Genomic DNA, 19,941 nt, shown 5'->3' with positions numbered 1-19,941 from the left:
CCCCGCTTTTTGTAAATAATAAAAATTTTAGAAACGCTTCAAAGCATTTTAATGAGTATTTTGTTGGGAGTACTCCAAAAGATGCCGTTAAAAAACCATTCTCAAACTCATCTTATGCTCTCTAAACCATGTTAAATGTTTAAAGAAAAACAATCGATTTCTCGTTTCTCCTTTTCAGCTCAAATCTTTATACTGCTTTGCAATATCTCTTGCTACAAAAGTTACATACGTAAGAGAAACTAATTCAACTTCTAAACATCTAATCTCCCAACCTAACATAGACTCACAAACTGAATGAATGATTAATATAATTTGTTTTCTTAACAAAAGAAACAAAAGAGAACCAAAATCTTGATACTAAACCAAAAGTTTACATATCTTCTTTCTCGGGATCCATTATAAGGAAATCCTCGTTAGACAAGGCAGCTTGTTAAGCAGAGCAGACGGTTGCCAGTCTACTTCAATAACTTCTCCATCCAGTTACCTCTGAAATGTTGCAGAAGGTCTTAGATAACCAATTATTTAAGAATTCTTGGAAGAATGATGATTAACTGATCCTTGAGTTTGGTTAGCCTTTAGCAGCCATGACGGTAGACGAGATGGGATGATGAATGACAATATCAAGCAGATTATAACCAAGATTGCAACCCCCCAGGCTTTGTGCGGGATGCCTACAAGTAGTTCGTCACAAACTGCCAGAAAGCAAGAAAATATCATACTGATGAATGAGACATTAGATGTTGCTGTCAAGCAAGCAAATGACAGTATGACTCCAGCGTAAGAAAGGGGCAGGAGGTAACAGGTCTTGGATGCTAGCGGTGAAACAGCAATTAAGGACACACCCCATTCCTTATCATTAGAGAGCTACATGTTCCTTCAAATGTAATTGTGTACGTCTCTTGGGCTAAGATGGGCCATCCTACCCTTAATCCCCCTTTTGCACGTTTCTTTGAGTACATGTAACATGTGCCATAAGCATAACTACATACTTCTTTTTCTCAAGCTAGTTTAACCAAGAGCTCCTTCAGCACTCACGTTCAGCACATTATATATTTACTGAGCAAGTCTTGAAAAATAAATATTTGCTTCTTCAATCATGCATGGAGTAAATTTTTGCGGTTTCATGCATATAATTTAAGTTTCTCTTTCCAATTCCATGTCAGAATCACTCATTGTACAATTTTTAGAATTTACACCAAAAGTTACTAACTCAAAATAAAAAACTTGGACTGTAAACCACAAGTGTTCAACTGGCAAATTCTAGTTGATCTGAAGTTCACATCTCACCCAGTATCTTAACAGAAAAAAAAAGTGGCTGCAATTCAATACAAACCAAATAGATAGAATATATTAAAAAAGAAGATAAAAGGATAGAAAAAGTGAAAAAACTACAATAATCCCCGAAGTAATTCGAGGTACTTGGATCCTCCCACTCTAGCACATTCCTACCTTCATCCCTTCTCTCGTGCTCTATTTATAACAATTCCCTTCTAACCAATTCCTTAATTAATTACTAATCGATCCTCACTATTCTATTATATCCCTGATTACCCAATGGCATTCCTATCATAGCTATAAAATAAGTCAGTCAGAAGAAAAATGATTCAATACTCAAACATTAAATATGAAGGTTTGCCATATGGTAGTGGGAAAAAATATAAGATACCTATATTAAAGATGAATGACTCCCTTTCCTGGACGGATGGTATGGCAACGACTCCCTCAGACTTCACAGTGACCAATATATGCATATCAACCTGTTTCAGAACTGTAAGTGAAAGTTTAACAATTTTAGCAATCAAAACCTACAATTATTTATCCAAAATAATATGGGAAGAAGAGAACCTGATCACCCTGCAAGTTTATGCTTTCTGTCCTAAAAATAAGCTTTTCAGTGTCAAGTAGTTTTCTGCTCTGCTTCTCAACGGGGCTTCTCAAGTCTCTCTTTAGCTCTAATGAAAAGCTAGCAGGAATCTGTTGTTCCTCTTGAATGAGACAATCTCAGAAAGAGAGATGACAAATTGAACTTTAAGAGGACAGAAAACACATACAGAGCCTGGATATGATATCTTCACTTCATACCACGTATCAGGTTTGAGTCCTTGAAGGTGGTAAAGACGAGAACCCATTTGTAACGGTAACGTTTCCCTCCACAGCTCCTCTCCAACGTTTAAAACTTTACTATCAACTCTATAAAATAATGAACAAACCAATACAATAACTATGGTGAAAGGATATGTATGCAGTATGCTTGATCATGCAATTGAGAAATGGGGGATAGAGTTTTCGTGTGCTCACATACTACTCAGGCAGAAAGTTGGCCATTTCAAAATGATGACGAGAACGTTCAAAAGAACAAATAGATATCGCTGGTATGAATGACACATTTATTCCAATGGACAGCAAATTATCTTCAACTTCCCCAACCTGCCACGGAACAATTTTCCAATTACAATTTTTCAATGATATTCAAATAATTGATAATTTAGTCACAAACAAAACATAATTGGATGCCCTGGAAGTATAAACAGTTATAATCGAAAATCATCCTTCCCAACATCAATGTAAAATCAGACTTACACAAAACATAAAATTAAAGAAATGAAAAATCGAAATATCATACAAATTAAATCTAACCAGTTGGAGGAGAATGAAGCAAATACTCCAGGATTGTGGGGGCGAGGGCTGCGGTCCTGTGACGCTGAGAGACGAGAGTAAGAGAGCGGGTACCGAGGAGAGGAGGTGCTGAACCTGTGGAACTGAAAGTAGGGCTGGGTCCTCGGAATTTTCTTAATTTAATCCGTAGATAATTTAATTAATTAATTACTTATCAATCTAAGCATATATATTTCCATAAGCATGTTGTTAATATTAAAGGAAAAAGAAACAGGGAAACTTGGACAAAAAAATTAGGAAAATTAGTAAAATAGCAACTATATTTTGATTTTTCAAATATAACATTTTTATTAGAAAATAAACGAAGGCCCACATATTAAATGACAATATTGTCGTGTAGGCCCAAACCCAAGTTTAGAAAACCCTACATTTAGATTTCCATTTGATATAAATGTGATATATTAGTGATATGAGTGTATGTGAGCGCTGATATACTACTAATATGAGTGTTTGATATGTTACTGAAATGACTGTTTGATATACTACTGATATGATTATCTGATATATTATGATTATCTGATATATTATTGATGTAATAGTTTGATTTACATATGATATATCGTTGATTTTACTTCTAACAAAATAATGAAATATGGTATTTTAATGCAAAAGTGCAACAATATTCAAAATTAGAATCAATAGATAATATTATCGAGATGCTAGCACCAACCTAAATAGAAATATTTACAAATGGATCATTTAGACACTTTATGTTATTTAATATTAGGAGATGTCCACTACAATTATTGGTGCATTTAATTTGTCGAATATTTGAAAAGAGCCAACTAAATGCACTAATATTCAATCTAAATAAGAACTTGATTATAAATTTAAACGGTTTTAATGAATACCCTAATACTGACCAGATTAAGGTGTACATCATATGTATGTATATCAGGGGTACGTTAGATATATATCAGATATATATCAGAGTTACATCAGATACATATATACCTAAGATATAGATTAAATATATATCATATATCAAAAGGATAAAATCGAAATAATAAAAAATTCAAAAATAAAATACAAATATTTTACTATATTTGAAAATGTGAAAAAATGGTCCCATTTCATGAAATACATGAAATATTTTTGTTACACGCCGATTAAACCTTAATTTACTTTCAATCTCTGTTTCATTGTTTTTTTGTTTTGAAATCACAACCCTACTTCATTGTTATTTTGCAGCTGTCGTTGGTTTTGCTTTTGTCTTTTTCTCACTACGGTTGTAAAACCATAAACGGCCAGGATTTTAAGGGCAAAAAAAAAAAAAAAGAGGGGAAGCAGAACTGAACGCCGAACGGCGAACACGTCCGAAACCTCAAACTTCTGAAGAAAACCAAGTTTCGCGGGCTAAATGTAAAAGCAAAAATCTGGGTGGATCAACACCGCTTCCAGTATTTCGAAAAATGGTAGAGTCGTTTCGCGATTCTGAAATTCATAAACATTTAATCGATTTGCCATTTGCAAAGTTCGAATTATTATTCTTATTCTTGTAACTTCAACTTTTGTGTTTCAGTTTTCAATCTCTGCTATCAATGATACGGACTCCAGAAATCAGTGGGAGCCCTTAGCTCCCACTAAAGAGGCTCAGGCATGCCCTCCCTCCCTCTCTTTAGAGATTCTTGTTTATCAGTAAGCTTAAATATCGTTTACATCTGTAGTTCACAAGGGGAGAAAATTGCCTTTACACTTGGGAGCTTATGTGAGTAGATAAAGGATGCGTTTCCAAAAATGATTGCATTTTTCTTTTTCTTTTTTGGTAATCAACATAAATGCAAGTTGATGGTCGGTCTCTGATGTTGATTAAAATAAAAGATCTCCTCGTTAATCACAATGAGTCAGTCTAATTGCGCAAGTTTTGAAGAATGACGATGTTTTCTGACTTTGTTAAGCAAGAAGTGTGGTGTATCTAAGATTCAATCATTATCTTGATTTTATCTGCTCAACTCAGGAATTCCATCTAACGCAAACTTACCATGACGGGCTTCTTAAGCTACAAGCAAAAGAATATGAAAAGGCTCGTGAATTGTTAGAATCCGTTCTCAAAGATCAGTTGATAGCATCTGCACAGGTATGTCTCTCTTAAAGGTTCACAGAGCTAGATGGAGAATCGTGTTTGGCATTTCTGATTGATCTAATTATGTAGGTTGATGGTGAAGCTGGTGATAATCATCTACTGCAGCTCAGGTTTTACATGCCATCTTTTATACATGTTTGCAAACGTTTTAGGTTTCATTAGCATTTTATGGTAGCCTTCTCTACTGAGACTTGTGATTTTTAACGTCTTCATTCCATGACCAGTGTAAACTGACGACCATAGCACCTTTTAATCAGCATACCACGCTGCAAATTTCCTCTCATTTTTATTTTTGGAATTTAATTTTAGAGTAAGCTATTGTTAAGGTGGATTGAAGTCTTATTCTTTGATTCATACTACAATCCTCAGGCCTCCACTGATTGAAGGAAAGAATAAGAATGTAAAATAACTGTCACTTTTGTTTGGTTCCAGGAGCTGTGGGTTTGTGTTAATGCTTTTGTGTTGCAGCCATGCCTGCGAAATGTTACTTGAAGATTCATGTTTAGCATTTAATATATGCAAATCAAATTGGACCATTGTTTAGACATACAAGATTAAAGGATAATTGTTTGATAATTTCCTACAGTGCAGTGGCTGTTGGATTATTTTGGTTATTGGATGCTATTTACACCGGTTCACTTCTTTTTAATTTTTCTCAAATGGTCTTTTGCAGATTCTTAGCACTTAAGAATCTTGCCACTGTATTTCTACAACAGGGATCTGCACATTATGAGGGTGCTCTGCGTTGTTATCTTCAAGCTGTGGAAATTGATACTAAAGATTCTGTTGTTTGGAATCAGCTGGGAACTTTATCTTGCTCTATGGGCTTACTTAGTATTTCACGTTGGGCATTTGAGCAAGGACTTGTATGCAGTCCTAATAATTGTGAGTAGTTTTTTGGTCTGTCAACATATTTCTTTCACAGACATGGTACTAAATGTTCTATGGATTGTTGTTGTAAAGGGAATTGCATGGAGAAGCTACTGGAAGTTCTAATTGCCATACGTGATGAGGTTGCCTGTCTTTCTGTAGCAGAACTGATTTTGAGGCACTGGCCATCACATTCTCGTGCTTTGCATGTCAAATGTACAATTGAAGAGGTGGAGTCTGTTCCATATGCACCCAAAGGTATTGATAAGCTAGAACCAAAACATGTCCGGCTCAAATTCATTGATAAGAGGAAGGCTAGTAAAGAGGATCTTAATGAAGATGTCAAAATTAAAAGGTCAAATCAGAATATAGATTTCCATCTAGCAGAAGTTTCCTGGGTAGGCCTTGTTGATGCACTTCTAGATATCTTACATCCATTGAGCGGCTGTGGGTCTGAGATGGAGGTTGAAAAAGTGCTTAGATCTGGTGATGTTAGATTAAAAATATGCATACCTCCCAGTTCAGATCGTAGTTGTGCATCTATGGAGAGGAAAGAGATTACTTATACCTCCACTTGTGAAAATGCCTCTCTTGCAGATTCTAACACTGAAAGTTCATCTTCTTTTAAAGAAAAAGAGGCAAGTGGTTTGGACGAACATCCACAGGAGAGACGTAGTACACGTCTTGAAAGGCTAAGAAGTCGTAAGCCCGGAAAGGAAGAATTAGATTATTCAACAGGCAAGGATCTTGCCAGGGTTGTAACTCAGTATCTTGAACCCTTTATTTCCAGTGGATCAGGAACCAAAGATACTAACCATGATACCAGGAATTCTGCTTCCTATCCTGATCGGGAGAATACATGGGATTCGGACTGCAATGATGTTCACACTTTTTTGGTAGAAACTTCATGTAATTATGGTGCTTACCATGTGAGTCATTTGCTTTTAGAAAAGCTTTCAAGCACATATCCTTCATACCAGGATACGTTTGTCAAATTTCTGGACTTGGAAAAGTTAACAAGACGTTGGGGAAAGGACAGGTCTCTTGAATGCAATCTTTTCCTTGCTGAGCTCTATTTTGACTTCGGGTCATCCTCTTCTGACACTTCCAAGCAAACTGAATTCATGTCAGAGGCTTCATATCATCTTTGCAAGATCATTGAATTAGTAGCCCTGGAATATCCCTTGAATTTGAGTTCTGTACCAAAGGGTGATAATTGCTCTAGCAGTCTTCAAGGTGCCAGCAGCATATCATCTGGAAACTCTACTAACCAGCATTTATTTGTTGAAAATTCACTTTTAACAAGTAACAAAACCTTCTGGGTAAGATTCTTCTGGCTAAGTGGGCAATTATCGTTGCGGGATGGAAACAAGGTAAAAGCCTGTGAAGAGTTCTGCATCTCTTTATCTCTTCTGGATAAGAAGAATGACGTGGATGATTCTCTCTCATTGGTCTGCCTCCCTCACTGTCGGGTCTTGAAAAGGTTAACCTTGGATAGAATACTTTATGAAATTAATGTTTTAAAGCTTGACCTCTTGATGGAGAATGCTGTACCTGAAATGTTTGAGAAAGAAATGTATGTGGAGTGCATCCCTTTACTCTCTCCACTTCTATTTGGTGTACAGGAAGTCGACCTTGATGCTTTATCCTTACAATTTTCGGGAAGAAAAGATGCAGGGATTACTTCGGTAGAACTTGCAGCGATTGATGTTTTAATCAAATCATGTGAGAAGGCAAATCATTTGGATATCAAGATATATTTGAATTCTCACCATCGGAAGCTACAAATACTCATGGCAGCTGCTGGAATGCATGAATACTTTACATCCTGTAAATCTTTTGTTCAGAAGTCAGAGGCAAAAGCACTTTCTGATGTAGAACCGAAGGATAGTCCAAGCAGTCACTGGAACCATCTAGTTGCAGAAGAAGTAAAAGCAATATCTCAATGTATATCACAGATAAAGAATTCCGTCGAACATTCTGGAGACTCTGTAAGCCAATATTTATTTTCTTAGAATAAGTGTACTTTGTTGTTATCTTTTCACGTACTAAGTGAATCTTTCATTTAAAATTGAAAGATTGATAAAGCCTCTTGATGACTTATTTTATAACTGTATGGTAAATCCACTTAGTCCTACATTAATATGTATATTGTAAAGGAATCAAGCACAAGTTGCTGTTTTAAATGCCACACTTCGTGGGGAAACTTACTGTTCCTGTTTCTATCCTGTCGTTACAAGTCCTCTTCCTGGGTCCAAACAGAAGTGAAAGGAGTAAATAAAAATAAATTAAAAGTATACTTTGTAAGATTTTCCCCCAGTAGTAGATTGGAGCATAAGATATCTTATCCTGTAATATTTTTTGGGTTTGAATAGTTTGGTCCCAACTTTCAAATATTTTATTTGTCCTTGAACTTTACATAAAAATTATTTTAGGCCTTTGTAATTTTTTTCACCTACCAGAGTGCATTCTTCACCTTTTTTTTTTTGAGATAGTGCGTTCTTCACTTAAAATTAGATTTTACTAATAAAATGTATCATTTTTAAGGAAATAATATGAAAATAATTGTTATTAATAGAAATTTGGTTCAATAAATAATATGAAGATACTCAGATTGTTAAAGTGACTATAATGCGCATCGTAAAATTAGGATATTGATTTTCCTTTTGTACATGAACCAACCAATTTTCTGGAAGCTTTGTTTTTTTTAATATTTTTTAAAATAAGAAACGGAAGTGTATTAGACACAAAAGGAGCTAACAACATAAGGGCAAAGGGTGGAGGTCACCCTCTCCCAAAGGAACTATACAATGATAGCTTTCCAATGGTTGATAATCATAGTTAGACTATAATTACAAAAGAATTTGTCATGGTTAACACACCACCATGAAGACAAATGTTGAACACTATCACAAGAAGAATCAAAAGAAGAAAACTTATCTTCAAACAATTACTATTTCTTTCTTCCCAAAGCAACCATAGCATCGCACGGGGCACACAATTCCAAAGGATCTTAGCTCTACATCTTAGCCATGAGCCTGCAAAAAACTCCACCATCCCGTCATCCACCTTGTAAGGGGCACAAAGGGAGATGCCAAATTCCAAGAGAACAAAAGACCAAACTTTTTGGGCAAACGAACAATCCAAGAATAAATGGTCAAGGGTTTCCTCTTTTGAAGAACACAAGGAGCATTTCGAGGGGGGAGGGACCATGAGGGAACCTTCTTTGGACTTTCTGGAAGGAAATTTTAAACTCCACTTGCTTGAAATCATACCCTTATAGCAGCAATAGATTGTAGTTTTTGGTTTTCAATTTCTCTTACTGCATTAGGGAACTTTAAGCACGTTGCTTTTGGATTTTAAAATTTTTAGTATATTTTTTTGCTAACGTTTGAATTAAACTTGCTTATAAGGTACGAAGTTAACAGTAAAAGTTCACATAATGTTAACAGTAAAAGTTCTCATAATGTATTCTTAATGCTTTTGTTGTCTGCTCTCTTCGCTTTTAAAACATAGTACATTCTCATTACCACAATTGACTATTGTTACGCTTGCAGAATGACATTCAGACGAGGAGCATTTGTGATATGCAGTTCTTGCTTTTATCGGTTATATGTAATGTTATAAACATATTCCTCAGCAAGAAGTCTTCTGGGGCAGCAATTCCTGATCAAGTTGAAAGATGCTGCCTTGTAGATGCAGCCATTGCGTTCTGTAAACTCCAACATCTTGATCTTTCCGTGCCTGTCAAGTCCCACGTTAGTAGAATGATATTTTTTAGGATAATAAGTTAATTATAAAGCCCACTATTGGAATTGGCTTTTTGACCAATTTTTTTCTATAAAAATTTTCGTGGCAGTTGTTACTTCCCTGTTCTGATTAATTTCCATCTTCTCATCTTAGGTCGAGTTAATTGTTGCAACACATGACCTACTTGCAGAGTACGGTCTCTGCTGTTGGGGTGAGGGTGAAGGGGAGGAAGGAAAGTTTCTTAAATTTTCCATAAAGCATCTCTTAGCTTTGGATATGAAACTTAAACTGAACAGCTCGGTAAATGGGAAAATAATTGAATGTGATGACATAGAATTGCAGAATTGTCACGTAAAGACATCACCAGACAGATCAAAATTAAATGCACAAGATTTTGGGTCAAGTCAGAATGATGAAACCAAATCCATGGTGAAGGATGCTATGGAGGGTATAACACAGGAAGGCTTGTCAACTCATAATTCGATTTTGGAAGATGCTACAGAAGGAGAATTTATTAAGCAAGGAAGTGAGGAGTCTGTTGGCAAGTTCAATGCTGGTGAAAATAATAGCGACCAACTTGTAGAATGTGAGGATGAGCAAAATGAAGATGAAAGGGAGGAGCTAGAATTAAAAATCGACAATGCCTTGGATCAGTGCTTTTTCTGCTTGTACGGGTTAAATCTCAGATCTGACTCATCCTATGACGATGATCTATCTCTACATAAAAACACTAGCCGTGGGGATTATCAGACCAAGGAACAGTGTGCTGATGTTTTCCAGTACATACTCCCTTATGCGAAGGCTTCATCTGTGAGTAATCTCTGCAAGCGTGTCCACTGTTCTGTTATTGTCTCCCTTCCCTTTGATAGAATTTATGTGTAATTGGAGAAAGCAGAATCTTGCACTCTGATATTTTGGTGGGACTATCGAGAGTTCTTTTATGATTTCCTGGACTTGGTACCATATTTAATTTAGATCGACTGATCTTTATCTGGTCCACTCTTTTATGTCTTTCAGAGAACTGGACTGGTCAAGCTGCGAAGAGTTCTAAGAACCATTCGCAAACACTTCTTAAAACCACCAGAGGATGTATTGACTGGAAATGTGATAGACAAGTTCCTAGATGATCCCAATTTATGTGAAGAGAAACTCTCTGACGAAGCTGGTTCAGATGAGTTTCTTGTAACAATGACGAAGATATTACTTAATGATGTAGGAAGCATTAAACAGTATAGAACATCAGTTTTGGGAAGGTGAGACTTTGCATTACTTTTCCCACGTATATGATTAAACAGGGTAATTCTTTACTTTAAAAAAATATTGAATTCATTGAATATTTGCTCTTGAGAATGAGCTATCTGTATTTGTTTGATTGCAGTTCTGAACCATATTTGGAAGTTTACAGCAACTTGTATTATTTCCTTGCTCAATCCGAAGAAATGAGTGCAACTGACAAATGGCCAGGTTTTGTGCTCACCAAGGAAGGGGAGGAATTTGTACAACATAATGCAAACCTCTTTAAATACGATCTATTATATAATCCTCTGCGATTTGAGAGCTGGCAAAGACTTGCACATATTTATGATGAGGTAAATGTTCTGTCATTTCTCCTCATCCATCTGTCTATTTTGGTGGGAGCACACTTCCTTCAGATATACATCTTCAAATCATTTTAGAAAGTTTCATTCTTAGAAATTCTATATTTACAATAAAACAGGAGGTAGATCTGTTGCTCAATGATGGCAGTAAGCACATAAACGTTGGAGGATGGAGGAAAAATGATACTTTACCCCATAGAGTGGAGATAAGCCGAAGGAGGAGCAGGCGTTGTCTACTAATGAGTTTAGCTTTAGCAAAGTCAGCACCTCAGCAGGTTTGACCTCTAAATTATCTATTTGTTCAGTTGGAGACAAGATCCCGTCATTTTATGCCATCTGCCAGTATGTTAGGTTTCTCTCTTAGTATTGTTGATGGTATGCCATTTTAGCTGTGAGGTGCTTATATAACTTTATTTATTTTATATATATCATTTATGATGGGGAATGCTGTTGAAGAAACTCTAGCATGTTTTACTGATGACCATCATAATAATGAAATAAGGATCAAATTTATTCAATTACTTATTATGGTTTCTTACCTATTATTTGATGTAAATGTCCTTTGTTTTAAATACTACAATATATGTAAATAAATACGTAAAGCACTTTCAAGGATGATTTGGTGCTTTAATCTGTAATATGGACTTATATTTCATATAATGGTTGGTCTTTTTTAATTTCTATCTGTACTTGTCATGGTTTCGATTATTTGTATTGTTGTAACTTGTACCACAAGTTAAGAGTCTAAGAACCTGTGGAAGTTAAAAATTAAACAGGTGTCGTGAACTCATTTCTTAAAATTTTGTGGCTCCAGCGTGAGATACATGAACTACTGGCACTTGTGTACTACGACAGCCTTCAAAATGTGGTTCCATTTTATGATCAACGGTCTGTGGTGCCACCGAAGGATGAAGCATGGCTCAGATTTTGTGAGAACTCATTGAAACATTTCAACAAAGCTTTGGCACATCAGTATATCTCTCCTCTTTTTTGATCTCTTAATTTTTTTTCTCAACGATGGCTTACCACAGGTCCACAATATTGTAATTTAACAATGTTTTTTTATTTTATGCTCTCTTTTCATACCAGGGTTGACTGGTCTCATGCATTCTATATGGGCAAACTTAGTGAAAAGCTCGGGCTTTCACATGATAAAGCACTATCATATTATGCTAAAGCTATTGCCTTAAATCCATCAGCTGTCGATTCTATTTACAGGATGCACGCATCACGCTTAAAGTTTCTTGGTAAATGTGGAAAACGAGATCTGCAGGCTTTGAAGGTTTTTAGCATAAAATCTTATAAAATTCCAACCGTTGCTTGTTTCAAGATTAGTAGATTTATTATATTATAGTTTGTAATTAATCTTCAACAAAGTACAAATGCCCAAGAATTCCTGTTTCATGTCATTTTTTTTTAAATTTAGATATTCAGTCGACTATATTTGACTTTGGATGAGTTTCATTTGTATTTCATATATTATATATACGTGCTTTGTGTGGCATTCTGCAGGATCTTTCAACTTATGCCTTTAGTCAGTCAACTAAAGATGCTGTGATGGAAATATCAAGTAAGTTCGGTCCCAAGACTTCAGATTTACTTCCAGGCATGGATGACAGTGAATCATATTTTGAGGATTTAAAGCATGACAAATTCCTCAAAGTGGAAGAAGCGTGGCACATGCTCTATAATGATTGTCTTTCTGGTCTTGAAACTTGTGTTGAAGGAGATCTTAAACATTATCATAAAGCCAGATATACACTTGCTCAAGGTCTTTATAGAAGGGGTGAGAGCGGTGATGTGGACAGAGCAAAGGATGAGCTCTCGTTTTGTTTTAGATCATCTCGCTCATCCTTTACCATAAATATGTGGGAGATTGACAGCACGGTCAAAAAGGGAAGGTATAGTTTCAATGTGTCCAAAATTATGTTTTAGATCATTCATTCAGGGTAAATCAATGCTACAGGAAAAGAAGTCTTCACTATATGGTTGAAAATTGTTTCATAGCAATGGATAAGCTTGAAAATGATCAACGTCTTTCCCTTTTTTGTCAGTGCTGGAATTTATCTTATAATTAAAAGGGAATCATGTTTTAGAATGTAAATGGTATTATTCCAAATGATGTTGGAAGAACATGAAAGTTTTGAAATGATTATTATATTATTTGTAGCATCTTGTGTTTCTTGTAAAAATAAATTATCAGCACCATTTTCTTTGTAACATCCAAGTCATAATCTACGTTTTCAGTTGTTTGCAGTATACGTAATTAAGTACCTTTCAGACTTGATTATCACGTGCATTGAAGTTCATTCTACTGGAAAGTTAGTCTTCCAATGCAGCATAAGTAATTATGTATTACCAGAAAGTTATTGGGAGTTTATCACTTGCATTGAAGTCTAACCTGATATAATATTTTCGGTATGTGTAATTAAAAATGGAGCTACCTTTTTGACATATCTGTATTACAGGCGCAAAACACCTGGTCTTTCTGGGAATAGGAAAGCACTTGAAGTTAATTTACCAGAAAGTTCTCGGAAGTTTATTACTTGTATTAGGAAGTACTTGTTGTTTTATTTGAAACTGCTGGAGGAGACTGGAGATATCTGTACCCTTGAGCGTGCTTATATATCACTTCGAGCAGATAAAAGGGTAACAAGTTTGTGCTTTGGACTATTTTTATTAAATTAAATTCTTCATCACCACATATTAGATTTGAATCGTAGATCCATACAGTACATGGGAAATAATTTTTCAATTTCATAATATCTTTGTATGCATTTATTTGCGAATGTGTAATTGAGTTGAAGGTTCATCTCGGCTATTTCTTTTCTCTTTGTTTCTTTGATGGAAACACCAATATGGTTAATTTTATACTTTTTTTCAAATAGCCATTTTCTTTTATACACGTATGTGTGTGTATGTGTATGTATGTATGTTTATATGTATATTTCATTTAGATGGTGTCATACCATCAATACTGCGAATTCAGTTTTCATTTCATGTTGAAGATCTTGTTGCATTTCACCTTGCTTATGTTGTTGATTATTGAATCATGTGGCATCTAACAAGTAACGCCTATCATCAATCCAGTTCTCATTGTGCATTGAAGATCTTGTTCCAGTTGCTCTAGGGAGGTATGTCAAGGTTTTGATTACATCCATTCGTCAAGTTGGGATTACGAGCTCTGGTGATGCAAGCGGTTATGAACATATACTAGAGAAAATGTTTGCTCTGTTCATGGAGCAGGGAAACGTCTGGCCAGAACTGTGCAGTTTGCCTGAAATAAAAGGCCCCGGAATATCAGAAAGCAATTTGTTTGGGTAATCATATTAAAGAATTATCTGATTTATCAAAATTTTTTCATTTTCCATTGTGGACATAGTGTCGTGCAGCAAGTGCATTCTTCTGACTTTTCTAATACTAATTCTTTTGTGCCTCGACATAAACTTATGGAATCTGATTGCCGCAGGTATCTTCATGATCATATCATTACATTGGAGAGAAATGTCAAGGTTGAGAATCTTGAAGCAATGAATGAGAAGATTCGCAAACGTTTTAAGAATCCAAAGTTGTCCAATATTAACATTGCAAAAGTTTGCAGGCATGCTTCTACTGCATGGTGTAGATCCCTTATAATTAGCTTGGCACTGATCACTCCCGTGCCTTCTGAATCCTCGACTGAAATTCAAACGTCATGTTCCTTACCTTGTGGTCTAGAAAGTAACCAGCTTCTTTGTGTGGATTTGCAAATTAACGAATTATGGAGTTCAACATTTGAGGACTCAACACATCTGAGAAGTCTTGAACCAAAATGGTGCCCGATTTTGTCCAAAATGAATAACGTATTTGTTAAAAGAGCTGCAGAAGTAAACTGGGAAACTGCTAACTCTTTGCTCCGATCTTCGTACAATTTTTTTCGTGAGAGCTCCTGCGTTTTACTTCCATCTGGCTTGAACCTGTATCTAGTTCCACATCGATTAGCAATAGGAGTAAACTTCCAACATCGCATGGATGGTGTTGAAATCCTAGATTTCAGCATGCCAAGGAAGCTTCTCTTGTGGGCGTACACCTTAGTGCATGGTCATTTTGCTAATATTTCAGCTGTTGTGAAGCATTGTGAAGAGCATCTCAAGGTATGAACTGAAATATCTGTTGCTATAATGTGATAGTTATCCAGTGATCATTGATTTACCACGAGCTTTCTGGCTAACCTTTTCAGTCAAAGTTAAAAAAGGGAGCTGGAAATCCCGCCACACAAACTCACTCGAACTTGCCTGCAGTGATATCTTCGCCAACAGGTCACTTTTTTTCTTTGCTTGGTTAATTTCTCTGGTAATCTTTATACGTAGGAGAAGTGGAAGCATAGCACTTTTAGCCTCTCTTTCTTCTTTTTTTGCTTGTTTAATCGCCACCAGCAGTTGACGATTTGAAACTCATATCCCTCTCGTCTCGGCTCCTCTGATTCACCTTGTATGCAGTTCTAGGAATCGGAAAAGACGGTTCAAACTACAGTGGGGAGACTGATGCAGAAACATCTCCAGTCACCCCTGTTACATCTGCTTCATTGCCGGGGAGTAGTCAGAGCACAGGAAGTACAATTCCCCTTCTTTCTAGTGGCGACACTCGCAGGAGTTCATTTCATGGTCCCCAACTTCATCAATGTAATAATGTAAATGCAGAGAGGATAGGTAATGGAGGAGATTCAGACAAAGGATGATAATCCAGGCGCCTGCTCCTTACGAAGCTTACTTTTATATCCTGTAATTTATTGAAAACTTGCAAAGAATAGGTTGTAAATATCCATTTCAATTCCCAAATATACACATTTTTTAGGCATATAGTTCATAACCCACCCAAAGGACCCGGCGAACAGGTCACCTGCTTGAGTTGAAATGATGATCAAAATTTTCATATCTGAATTGTAAATGGCAAGTGTGTGAGCGAGAGTGGTAAACTATGAAGCAATTGCAGTCCCTTAAACCCTAGATTTCTAGCGAGTAAAAGAGACTAGTTTTGGGAAGTTTGAAATTGCAAACTTATGTGAATTCATAAGAGTAAAAAGGATTGTTTATTGAACTATGAGTTGAGTTATTAGTTTTAAAATTATAACAATTAAATAGAAACTATTTAAATTAAAAAGACTAAAAGTATATTTTGCTAAATGTTTATCCAGAAACTAACTTTCTATATTCTACTTGGATCAATTATAAAAGATCTGTATATAATTTGGTCGCGTTTGTTCTAATAGACCCTTGAATTTGTTTGATAGGTCTCTAAGTTGTTAATTTTATGTGACATTCCTTAAAATTAATGAATTTTTTAGACCTGAAATTGAAATAGTCTAATAGGTTTGTAAATTTTTACAAGTCTTGAGTAGATCAATGATTGATACAAAATTGAAAGTTATACAAAATTTAAAATTTAGGAACATATTAAATACTCTTAAAAGTTTAACAACCATACAATATTGAAGTTCAGAATCATACCCTAAACTTGTAATTTAACCTATAATTTTTTGTCCAATAAAATTATAAAAGAATAGATTTCATTTGAGTTCAAAGAAACCCCATCCTGTAGTTGCTTGCCAATGTAATAAATATTTTAATGAAAATAAATAAATAATGGACTTCTAAATTTATCAAACATTTTATTTTTTATTTGTATAGAGTAGGCGCAATAGAAAACTTGGCGATACGTTCGACTTTCCCCCCTTCACGATTAGGATGGGAAGCAAAGCTCTGCCTCTGCTCAAAGGAGCTTTATCACTCCCATCATTGCAGCGCCAAATCTTCATTTATAATGGCTTCCAATTCCATACGCTACCTATTTCTAGCAACAAAATCCGAAAATGTTCGACTACTCCACGGATTCGGGCCTCTCTTCAACCTCCGGATGTGCCTCGTTTAGCTGAAACAGCTCGAATCTCTCTCACTCCAACTGAGGTATGCGAGGTCTTCACCACCTCAATGTGTTCTTCTGTTTCTTTAAATTTTCCAACTAATTGAAATAGGTATTACTTTTCGTGTTTGCTTCCTCTTTGTTTGTCTGATTCAGGTTGAAGAGTTTGCTCCTAAAATTAGACAAGTTGTTGACTGGTAAGTTCCTCTCTCTCTCTCTCTCTCTCTCTCTCTCTCTCTCTCTCTCTCTTATCTCCCGCTAGCTTACAGAAAGTACTGCGCTATGTATTTTGTATAATTTGGTACGAACTGATTGTATACTAATGAGTTCCATATTAACGTTTAAAGGAGGAGGTCTTGACTAATAGATCTTGAAACACATTTGGTATCTTGATGAATATTAATGTATGTTAACGCAAGAATAGAATACTCACACTCTCTACGAGGTAAAAGTAGGTTATTCAAAGTTCTTGACCTGTGACAGGCATAAGATTTAGATTATGAGTCTGTGGCTTCTGTAGGGAATATGAAGTTATCAAGAATGTTGTCTTGTTTTCTTAGTTGAGACTGAGAGTAGGATCTGTGTTGGACGTAGGAGGTGGAATATGTTCACTGGTATTGTCTTTCTTGGTAATTTGGCCTCTTGGTAACTTACTATGAGACAAGTTCCTGTTATGCCTTAGACACTGGGGGAATACTTCTCTAAACCGGAAGGGTGAAGAGATCAAATTTCAAGCGTGATTACAAAAATTTGTTTGAGTGTGATCTTTAAGGAGATGTAAAAGAAAAGAAAAGGCCAGGTAGTGGGCAACTTCTCAAAAGACTGGAAGTTAAATTATTTTGTTGTTTTGTAACATTTTTTACATTAAATTTCTAGTTTAAAGATAATCACATGAGCGATTAGAGCATTCGCAATGTAGTTCTGATAGCTCTTTTTTCACTTTGAAGTTAATAATACTCGAAAGCTTCCTCTGTTCATTGTTGATTTTTTAACAATGTGTAAGCATCAAACTCATGAATCTGGAGGACTCTCCTAACTAGGATTGCGAGTCTTATTAAACTGGAAAATATATTATTCCCTTGTGGTACAAACATACTTTAATATAGCCTTTTAGGACTACTCTTCTAAATTAAAGCTCTGTTTCCTAAAAAAGCTCTAAAGCGGCCTTCTAAACTTGGGGTTCCAACCATTAGTAGCTACATTCCAGTGAATCAGTAATCCCCGGCCTGGATGGAGTCCACATTAGTGAGGTAGGAAATTTTGGAAATTTTCTCCTTCAGAGGCTGTAAGGCAATACACCGATCTGAGGCGCCATAACCACCTTAACATTCAAAACTACCTTCGTCCTCTCTACATTTAGCAATGAAATTCCAGGGAGAGGGACTTTTGCCATTGTAGTTTCCAAAGTGATGCAGCCATTTTTAGCCAAACCATATTTGCTTATAACGATGTTCATCTTGGAGAAATTTTGGTCACGAGAGAAATGCCGCTTGCATTTGAAAGGTAAAGCCACATTTCTGTTTTTGAGATAGCCCAGGCTGAGGTCTCCTTTCCCAAGATTACAAGTTTCAATTTTCACTTCATGAGGTGACTTCTGCTATGGTGCCACCAATAGGTAGTAGGTTGGGATGCTGGGTAGAAGTCGAACTGACTGGATTAAGGTCATGTGCCTTCGCTACCAAGTTAAAATCTTGTGTCCTATTTTCTTTTATAATTGTCTTCAATGTAACTTTGATTTCTGTATAGGTTGGAAGTATCGAGACTGAAATAAAACCATATATTTGTATGTTGGTTGAGTCACTCAAGAGTCGAGAGTCAAGACTATTTACTGAGATAGAAGCATTCGGAGCATGAGTTATACATTTTTTCCAATGAAATTGTTCGTTCTGTTAACTCTATTCTCTCAGGTGTTGTATCCTTTAGTTTCTAATAACTTTAATATGAAAAATATTATGCAATGCTGCAGGTTTGGGCAGCTCCAGACGGTTGATCTTCAAAGTATTGAGCCTTCCATAAGAGCAGGTGCATGCCACCACTTTTAGGAGTTCATTATTGTCAATCATTCTTTTAACGTTGTTTGTTGTTCTTCTAGCAATGCCTTTGCATGTTTCTCACTATTAAGTGTTGCCTCCAAAGCACATAAGCCTTTCTAAAATGTAAATTCTACATGACAAAATGATATTTTCATTGGAAAATAATAATCATTATTCATAAGACATGGAGGTATTGCCTTTTTCTCGCGACGGATGCTAGGTGAGGCAATGAAGCACATTATGAAGGGGATAGCACCAATAGGATCCGAAACTTTGTTCTGTTTACTTGTGCTATCATGGCCAAGATAATTGATTACGGTTTCACAATCCCAATAAAGCTGCTCCCCACAAACATTTATACATATTTCTGGGACTGGGGGAACAGTTGGAGCATGGATTCTATCAAGTGATTAAGATGCTAAAACCTCAAGTTTTGTGTCGGCAAGATAGGAAAACAACTGTTGTGCAGCAAAAATTAGTACTAATTTTCATAATATTTACAGATACTGAAGGTGGCAATCAGCGGAATGATATTTCTGAAACATTTGAGAATAGGTAACCTGGTTCTTTTTCAACATGGGCTATCATAACGTTTGGCAGAAAATTTTAGCCATAATTTCGAAATTTTTATTTTTATTTTTTCTCAGAGAGGCCATGATTGGCGCAGTTCCAGTCTTTGATGAACCGTACATTAGAGTTCCTAAAGTTCTGAATAAGGAGTAGTTGTGAAGGTAGGTAGTTCATTTCATCTGTCTGATTATGTCGCTGAAATTATTTATTGTGCTTTCCGTCTAATTTTTCCACAGGCTACTAGATGATATTTGAATTTCAATCAGAATTAATCATCTAATAATCTTAATCTTACTTTAAATGTTTTTACTCGCACATTTCTGATTTCACTCAAGCTAGGGGAACTGATCACTGCACATAATGGTAGCCGCATAAGATGTTTATCTAAAACTCAAATTTTTTTTTTTTTTTTCTGTTGGGAAATGAACCTGGCCTTGTTTTGATTATTAAATCTTCTTGGAGA

The 19,941-nt window shown here is 35.8% G+C and overlaps 3 protein-coding genes across 4 annotated transcripts; 2 read left to right on the top strand and 1 right to left on the bottom strand.

The window, feature by feature from the left end:
* Nucleotides 1-131: 131 nt before the first annotated feature.
* Nucleotides 132-2,799, bottom strand: LOC111006945 (uncharacterized). 2 transcript variants are annotated; one of them, XM_088120261.1, is made up of 6 exons: nt 2,624-2,799; nt 2,299-2,427; nt 2,052-2,190; nt 1,846-1,974; nt 1,667-1,757; nt 132-692 (listed from the first exon to the last, which is right to left on the bottom strand). In XM_088120261.1, exons 2-6 carry the CDS (start codon nt 2,385-2,387, stop codon nt 523-525), a joined length of 618 nt encoding a protein of 205 aa, XP_087976387.1. In that variant the 5' UTR covers nt 2,388-2,427; nt 2,624-2,799; the 3' UTR covers nt 132-522. The 2 variants fall into 2 exon arrangements, with proteins under 2 accessions (XP_087976387.1, XP_022134786.1); XM_022279094.2 differs by having other exon boundaries at nt 2,638-2,797.
* A 1,129-nt stretch (nt 2,800-3,928) lies between these two features.
* On the top strand, nt 3,929-15,896 carry LOC111020097 (Tetratricopeptide repeat (TPR)-like superfamily protein). Its single transcript, XM_022296680.2, has 19 exons — nt 3,929-4,091; nt 4,199-4,273; nt 4,634-4,753; nt 4,829-4,869; nt 5,433-5,644; nt 5,723-7,620; nt 9,187-9,387; nt 9,533-10,189; nt 10,397-10,632; nt 10,758-10,968; nt 11,097-11,252; nt 11,792-11,949; nt 12,067-12,259; nt 12,490-12,878; nt 13,446-13,626; nt 14,068-14,297; nt 14,447-15,110; nt 15,197-15,275; nt 15,456-15,896. Exons 1-19 carry the CDS (start codon nt 4,089-4,091, stop codon nt 15,692-15,694), a joined length of 5,943 nt encoding a protein of 1,980 aa, XP_022152372.1. The 5' UTR covers nt 3,929-4,088; the 3' UTR covers nt 15,695-15,896.
* Nucleotides 15,897-16,635: 739 nt separating this feature from the next.
* Nucleotides 16,636-19,779, top strand: LOC111013151 (glutamyl-tRNA(Gln) amidotransferase subunit C). Its single transcript, XM_022287555.2, has 5 exons — nt 16,636-16,919; nt 17,032-17,072; nt 18,842-18,897; nt 19,412-19,463; nt 19,556-19,779. The coding sequence occupies exons 1-5, from the start codon at nt 16,701-16,703 to the stop codon at nt 19,629-19,631; spliced, it is 444 nt and encodes a 147-aa protein (XP_022143247.1). The 5' UTR covers nt 16,636-16,700; the 3' UTR covers nt 19,632-19,779.
* Nucleotides 19,780-19,941: the final 162 nt, after the last annotated feature.

This window comes from Momordica charantia (genome assembly GCF_013281855.1).
Source record: "Momordica charantia cultivar OHB3-1 chromosome 11 unlocalized genomic scaffold, Mcharantia_2.0 BLBB01000011.1, whole genome shotgun sequence".
Taxonomy (NCBI): domain Eukaryota; kingdom Viridiplantae; phylum Streptophyta; class Magnoliopsida; order Cucurbitales; family Cucurbitaceae; genus Momordica; species Momordica charantia.
This window is presented reverse-complemented; position numbering and strand designations above follow the sequence as displayed.

Bases quoted from the DNA above. Each gene is read 5' to 3' on its own strand.
- LOC111006945 (XM_088120261.1), bottom strand. From the start codon at position 2,387: ATGTGTCATTCATACCAGCGATATCTATTTGTTCTTTTGAACGTTCTC. The intron at 1,975-2,051 runs GTATGTGTTTTC...GAGGAACAACAG, and splicing joins AGATATCATATCCAGGCTCT to ATTCCTGCTAGCTTTTCATT. The intron at 1,758-1,845 runs GTTCTCTTCTTC...GTTCTGAAACAG, and splicing joins TAAACTTGCAGGGTGATCAG to GTTGATATGCATATATTGGT.
- LOC111020097 (XM_022296680.2), top strand. The intron at 7,621-9,186 runs GTAAGCCAATAT...TTACGCTTGCAG, and splicing joins TCGAACATTCTGGAGACTCT to AATGACATTCAGACGAGGAG. The intron at 10,190-10,396 runs GTGAGTAATCTC...TATGTCTTTCAG, and splicing joins CTTATGCGAAGGCTTCATCT to AGAACTGGACTGGTCAAGCT.
- LOC111013151 (XM_022287555.2), top strand. From the start codon at position 16,701: ATGGGAAGCAAAGCTCTGCCTCTGCTCAAAGGAGCTTTATCACTCCCA. The intron at 16,920-17,031 runs GTATGCGAGGTC...TGTCTGATTCAG, and splicing joins TCTCTCTCACTCCAACTGAG to GTTGAAGAGTTTGCTCCTAA. The intron at 17,073-18,841 runs GTAAGTTCCTCT...GCAATGCTGCAG, and splicing joins ATTAGACAAGTTGTTGACTG to GTTTGGGCAGCTCCAGACGG.